This window comes from Urocitellus parryii, chromosome 8, assembly GCF_045843805.1.
Source record: "Urocitellus parryii isolate mUroPar1 chromosome 8, mUroPar1.hap1, whole genome shotgun sequence".
Lineage (NCBI taxonomy): Eukaryota > Metazoa > Chordata > Mammalia > Rodentia > Sciuridae > Urocitellus > Urocitellus parryii.
Genome location: NC_135538.1, coordinates 125136593 through 125143946, shown reverse-complemented (window position 1 = coordinate 125143946; position 7354 = coordinate 125136593). Strand labels below are relative to the sequence as shown.

General features: G+C 34.7%; 1 protein-coding gene across 1 annotated transcript; it reads left to right on the top strand.

Annotated features, from left to right (window-relative positions):
* Positions 1–1135: 1135 nt before the first annotated feature.
* Positions 1136–2065, top strand: LOC113200101 (olfactory receptor 2J3). The gene has a single exon (XM_026413385.2). It carries the CDS (start codon positions 1136–1138, stop codon positions 2063–2065), a length of 930 nt encoding a protein of 309 aa, XP_026269170.2.
* The last annotated feature ends 5289 nt before the right edge of the window (positions 2066–7354 follow it).

The window sequence follows — 7354 nt, the reverse complement described above, 5'->3', positions numbered from 1 at the left end:
ATGATTACCTGAATAGGAATTCAGTGATATAACCAGATAAATGGCAGTAAACTACAAATGCTGAAAACTAAAGTCACTTATTAATAAAGATGATTTGTTCCATGAAAATTGTCCTCCCTCAGTAGATCAGGCATTCTAATCTTCAATTACCATTACTCAGATATCTCTCTAAAATATATGAAAAGTCAATAGTTTAAAAGTTATGACATATGAAATTTTAAAACTGAGTGTTATTTCCTTATATAACTCTTTATTCAGTAATATTTCAAGCTGACATAAATAGTACAAAGCACTACATTTTTCTTTTAACCAGACTACATTTTCATAAGAACATTTTGTTTTACCTCTAGCTTTCTATCTTATTTTCTATTATCTATTGATCATATGTCTATACATTTATCTGCCTATCAGTCTATGATATATAATATCCACTGGTGTATTTGGAAGATGTGGCATTTACTGCTAAATACTTCACTGTTTATTATCTAAGAAAAAGGGCAGTGTTTTACATAATTTTTGTATGGATATCAAATTCAGTAAATTAATTAAGGGGATAATATTATCTAATTGCTAGTGCATATTCAGATTTTCCCAGTTGTGTTAATAATATTGTTAGTAGCTATTTTTTCTAGTATATGGCCACCTATTGAGATATCCTGCCTTGTTTGTCTTTTTTAATTTGGACGACTTCCTCATTCTCATTGCCATCATTGACCTTTACAATTTAAAGGTTACACACTATATGCTTAATTTCAATTTGAGTTTGGGTTATGTGTCTTCATTATTAGAAATAAGCTCTGTATTTGTGGAAGTAAGATCTCTGAAATTACACTGCATCATGTTCAGAGAATCACATCAGCAGCCACATATTGTTAGCTTGTCTTAAAACTGGTGAAGTTGACAAGTGTCATGTTATAAGGGTGTCCACCATGTCCTTCCACTTTTTACTTTGTAATTAGCAAGTTTTTTTTGTGTGTGTGTGTGTGAGGAAATAATTTAGACCTTCTAAATACCTTCTTCGTGTATCCTTCTGGTTCTTGAACCACGTCTTTATGGTGTGTGTGTGTGTGTGTGTGTGTGTGTGTGTGTGTGTGTGTTTATGCAACTGTTTCCTGCAGGTAACAGAAAACAAATGATGATGGAAAAATTCAATGGTACCTCTGAAGACTACTTAATTCTGTTGGGTTTTTCTAATTGGCCTCACCTGGAAGTAGTTCTTTTTGTGTTGATCTTGATATTCTACCTGATGACACTGATAGGCAACATGTTCATCATCGTCTTGTCTTACCTGGATTCCCATCTTCATACTCCCATGTACTTCTTCCTCTCAAATCTCTCTTTCCTGGATCTCTGCTACACTACAAGCTCTCTCCCACAACTGCTGGTGAACTTGTGGGGCCCAGAGAAGACCATTTCTTATACTGGTTGTATGGTTCAACTTTATTTTGTCCTTGCCTTAGGAGCCACAGAGTGTATCCTGTTGATGGTGATGTCCTATGACCGTTATGCAGCTGTGTGTAGACCCTTGCATTACACTGTCCTCATGCACCCTCGATTCTGCCACTTGCTTGCTGTGGCTTCTTGGGTATGTGGTTTTACCAACTCAGCAGTTCATTCTCTCTTTATCCTCTGGGTACCCCTCTGTGGAAATCGTCAAGTGGATCACTTCTTCTGTGAAGTACCAGCACTCCTGCAATTATCCTGTTTTGACACTCGTGCTAATGAGCTGACTCTTATGGTCACCAGCTCTATTTTTGTTCTTGTACCCCTTATTCTCATTTTTACCTCTTATGGTGCCATTGCTCAGGCAGTACTGAGGATGCAGTCAACTACTGGACTTCAGAAAGTCTTCAGGACATGTGGAGCCCATCTTATGGTGGTCTCCCTCTTTTTCATTCCAGTTATGTGCATATATCTTCAACCATCAACTGAAAATTCTCAAGACCGAGGCAAGTTCATTGCTCTGTTTTATACTGTTGTCACACCTAGCCTCAACCCACTCATCTATACCCTCCGAAACAAAGATGTAAGAGGGGCAGTTAAGAGATTAATGGGGCGAGAATAACCTGTATGACTCTGACATTCATAGTATAATGGTGTATCTCTTCACCAATGGTTCATCCATCTATCCATTCAGCCACTTACTCACTCAACGCTTATTGAACAACTACTCTTACCAGGCCACAGAGTTCTTCCTAACATACATTAATAAAACACAATCTACCTAAATAGCATTCAATTATGGAGAACACAGCCATGTAAATCAAGACCAAATATCAACAGTTGTTTTTCCATATTGCAATCCAAAAGAACTCAAAGTCTTTTAAAATTGAAAATGATTCAGAAATTTTTTGTAACTATTGATGTAATAGCAGTTCAGAATTTTCAATGCAAAGTCAATGTGCTCAGTTTAACTCATCTTTACAATAAGTCTTTTAATTTCTTGCTTTTTAGGCAGAATACTTTGTCTTGTGTATTTAGTTTAGGTATACACATAGCAAAATACCTTAACTATTTCTCTCCATTACTATCCTTTGTTGCATATAGCTATGATTTGAATATGATTTCAGTGTGTCACTACAAATTCATGTACTGGAATGCAGTTCTTAGCATGGCAGTGTGAAGTGGTGATGAAGAGTTGTCACCCACTGGAAGGTTATAAAATTATCATGGTTTCTGAAGTTGGAAGAGATTACTATACTTCTTATGGGACTCTGATTGCCCATTCCTGTGAAAGTTGTCAGACAAAAGGAAGCCTGCCCCTAAATTTCTATGCTTGTCATGTCACATTATCTTTCCCATTCTCATATAATGGACTATCACAATGGCACCTATTTTGAAGCCCTCACCAAAACTGATCTATGACATTTCCATGCTCTTGAGCCTTCAAAACTTTAAAATAAATAAACCTCTTTTTGTTTATAAGTCCCTAACTTCAGGAATATTGTTATAGAAACAGAACATGGACTAATACACATGGCAAATATAAGGAAGAAATCAGGTCCAAATTCTTTCATATCTTTATTAATAATAAGAAAATAAATTTTACAAGTTATAACAAGATGAATCTGAAATAATATAGCCAAATGGATCATCTAACATTCCTTTTTTTTTCAAGAAGTGAGACTTGATTTGGAGGTGGATACATTTAGAAACTGTGACATATAGCTGGTCAAGTAATATCATCACAGGCTAGGAAGAGTTAGGTAGAGGAAATTCTTGGAGCACCTGCATATCCTGTTATAGAGAATATGTGAGACAATTGAGAACAGGACTCTTAAATTTACTTGACACCAATGGATATTTCAAATAATTGTTGGAAAACACTGGAATATTTTTAAGATTAAAAGCCATTGCATGGAAAGTTATTTTTTAAATCTTGGTCTAATTTGAGTATTAATGTCTAAGAAGAACATTATGAAAGTTACCTTTATATTTTCCAAATAAAGAAATGTATTTTAAAAACAGAAAATTTTGCAAACTTTATTAACAAATTCCATTTAAGATTATTTACTATATGTCACTCTTTCAGTTTAAGTTATATTAACTGGAGTAGAATAATGAGTAAATGACAATTTGATATGCATAATAGCTTGGAGATGCTTGGATTTTATCTCAAAGTCAAATGCGAGCTGTAGTTTTGAGGGCTTTTAAAATTCATCTAATATTTATAAAGTTCTTCAAAATTATCATTCTAATTTACATTCCCAACAGCACTTACACTATTCCCCTTTCTTCACATGCTCACTGATACTTTCTTTTGTCTTTTTCATGATAAACATAATAACAGAGTGAATTGTGAGATGTGAGGTGACACCTACCATGGTGGCCTGGTTCTTGGCCCACTGGAAATAGGGCCACAGGCACAAGCCAGCTTGTTCTGGTCTGAACTATGGTGCCACAGAGGATGACTGGTGCAGGGTTTCAACACTGGGGAGGATGCTAGTGCTGAGGTCTGCAGCAAAGTCAGGTGCTGACTTCACTCTCTATTTTCCATATCAGGGAATCTTTCTGTGATAAGAGGCAGAGGTGTAGAGGAAAGGTGATGCAGATGCTGGGAAACTGCCCTTCCTACTATTTTCTAAAGTTTCCTTTTTTCTTTATGTGCTACTCCAGGCACTGTGGTTCCTCACTGGTCTTCTTTAGCTATGTTCAAATTGTTCCACATTGAACTGGGGTTGGGGCAGGAACAGTTATGGAAAGACCTCTTTTCTCAAGTTTCATACATCATTCCATCTATATTTTCAACTTTTTAACATAATGTTCTTCTTTCTCACTTTTCTGCTTAAAAAATTGCATTTTATTTTCAATATATACACTTTTTAAAAAATTTTTGGATGCTTTAATTATAGCACATATGAAACTAAGTCCTGATCACTGACAATGTAGATCATATGCCAAAAATTTCCTTAAAGAATAACACCAATATTATTGTTTCTGTTGTTTTGTTTATTTCAAACTAGCTACAAGAGTCTTATGAAACCTTAACACAGGTGAGAGTAATAGCTATCTATTTTCTTACTTAGAAAATGAGAAAATTCAAGGGAATAGAATAGTTGGCACGACTGAGTTTAAATCACTTTTCACTGATGCGATCAGGGTGCAATAATGGATTTTTCGTTTTCTTGGTGATCCTCTCTTATGATCAATTACACCCCAAACAAACTAGAAGCTCTGAAACCACCCCCACCACCGCCACCCATTGCCAACACTAAATGTTAAGCCAGAGTTAATCAGTTGCCACTGGGACAGTACATGAGAATCTGTGCCACAAGGAACTTAAGAAGCAAAATTGAAGTCATTGTTGTCCTAGATAAGAATGGAGCGTCACAGTGCACAATGCCTATACTCTACAAACTCCTTCTCCCATCTACACAGATTTCTTCAAATATTTTTCCACTTCACCTAATGCATAGTGCTGTGAAATATATTTCTTCTACTCAATTATTTCTTTTGTTACTCTGCAGGACAGGATTATTGGCACAAATGTGTCACCACATAATTATAGATAATATCTGTTTTTTTTTCTCTTACATGACCTTATATTCATGATTTCTAATTGTGTTTTATAACATGGAGCTGAAAAAGTACTGGTCATTGTATCATTGCATCATCTAGAGCCCAATTGTGCCAGGGCAATGTGGTAGGTTGCAGGCAGGCCACAGCAAATGTCCAGAGATAGCTTGGGTGACATGATTGTTGGGGAAAGCTTGGAAGACATGAGTTAATGGTCCAGTCAATGGTTACATACTAACAGATAGCACCTCCATTCCCTATGATGCTTGCCAAGTAATGCCTCTTCTCCTTCACAGTATTTTGTTCCTTGATGGCCATATTCTTTTCACAGTACCTTCATTTCCAGGCCTGTTCCTGTTAAGAAAGGGTTTTTAATGTTAGGCCACAGAAGCAATGACCTCCTCAGCATTAGCTTGCTTGTATGATCATCATCCCAGGGAGAAAATGACCTGGGGTACCTGCAAGAAAGTAGCTTTTTACAGATAACACTAACTTGACCTAATTCTCCATATGCAAAAGAGAAACCCATTGTTCTTTAAGATAATATACATCTGAATTTTGTGGTCAAGCTTGCTCTTATTTTCCCCTTATCTTGGCTAAGTTTTGGAGAACTGAAAGGGAACATTCAGAGACATGAAATTTTACTGTCCCATTTTGCTTTAGGGATGATACAGTCATCATGTATTATGACAACATCAAGTAATTTGAAAGATTATACACTGACAATTACAAATCACCAAGGACAAATTGTAATTCCATAACCACAAACAGCTTATAGAAAAGTTGTGAAAGTTGCACAAAATCTTACCATAGACTTTAACCAGATTTCATCAATGTAAATATTTTAGAGAGTATTTTTCCATGCTATCTGTATAATAATATAACATTAACATACACTTAAATTATTCTCTATATATGACAATAAAATGTTAATATAAATTTGAGAATATTTTCTATATTATAGCACATTTTCTTCAGATGATCACAAGAGTATTTTGCTACAGAAAATACCTGAGCCAGTATCAGAAATGAGAGATTTGTCTCAGTCTCTAATTTGGAACATTCCTCGCTATTTCTCTGTTTATTATGATCTTAAAGGTTTTGAAGATTACAGGCCAATTATTTCACATAATATCCTTCTATATAAATTTATTAGCTATTCATGCATGATAACATTGAAGTTACTCATTTTGGGTGGGAATACCACAGAGATGCTATTGTGTCTTCCTATGCCTTCTATTAGACGTATATGGTATTCATCTATTCCACTAGTGATACTAATTCCAATTCTTTCTTTAAAACGTGTCCACATTTTTACTAAAAAGTTAACTTGTCTACCTTGGTATTTCATGAGTATCATGTGGCAAAATATGTTGATATGAGGTGTAGTTTTTGTTTTTGGAGTAAACTCCAGCCACAAGTCTATTAACAAACATTCTTTATAATCCTTCCCGGAAACAATGATTTCTGTGGTGGTTGCCAGATGGAAATTTATAAAATTATATCCATATTTATTTCTTGATGTGGTCAAATGAATAATGTCTCCTGCTTTCTCAAAATATTCACATTCTGATCACTGAAACATTTAATTACATATAGACTTACATTACAAAGGGGTTAAATAAAGGATCTTGAAATGGAAATAATATCCTAGATTCTTATCAGGGGAAGATGGAGAATGTAGAAAGAACAGGAGATACTATGTTGCTGACAAATAGAGGCAGAGGCCAGGAGGCAGGAACAAAGTGTCTTCTAGAAGCAGAAAAGTGAAGAAATAGATTCTGTCCTGAAGATGGCAGAAATAATTCAGTGCTGCAGTCTTAATTTAGTCTCTTCTAGAAATATAATAAACTTTTATGTTTTAAATAATAAATTTTTGGCAATTTGGGAAAGCTGCAATAGAATACTAATATAGTTGGCATTATATTACTTTTTAAAAACTTTCCCCTTTTTCCTGTGTGTATATGTGTGTGTAGGTTTATTTGTGTTCGTGTGTGCATACGTTGATGTGTGTGTATATTGTATCATCTATTATCTAGCTATCTATGTTACATCATATTTTAATATAAACTTTGGATTTGTATTGTATGCTAAATTTGATGCTAGAATAGTCACTGATTAGTCAATGAGGAAATTTTCTAGCTGGCATATATATATATATATATATATATATATATATATATATATATATATATATATATTTTGATATGTCCCTAGGTTTCTTAGAACATTTCCTTACCTTATATTAAAGTCAAATGATCTTGACCAAGTTGACTATCCTTTATGAGATAGAATTGCTTTCTGTCTTAGGTCATGTGATCTTTCCTCTGAGCTGAGA

Coding starts and splice junctions, on each gene's coding strand:
- LOC113200101 (XM_026413385.2), top strand. CDS start 1,136: ATGATGGAAAAATTCAATGGTACCTCTGAAGACTACTTAATTCTGTTG.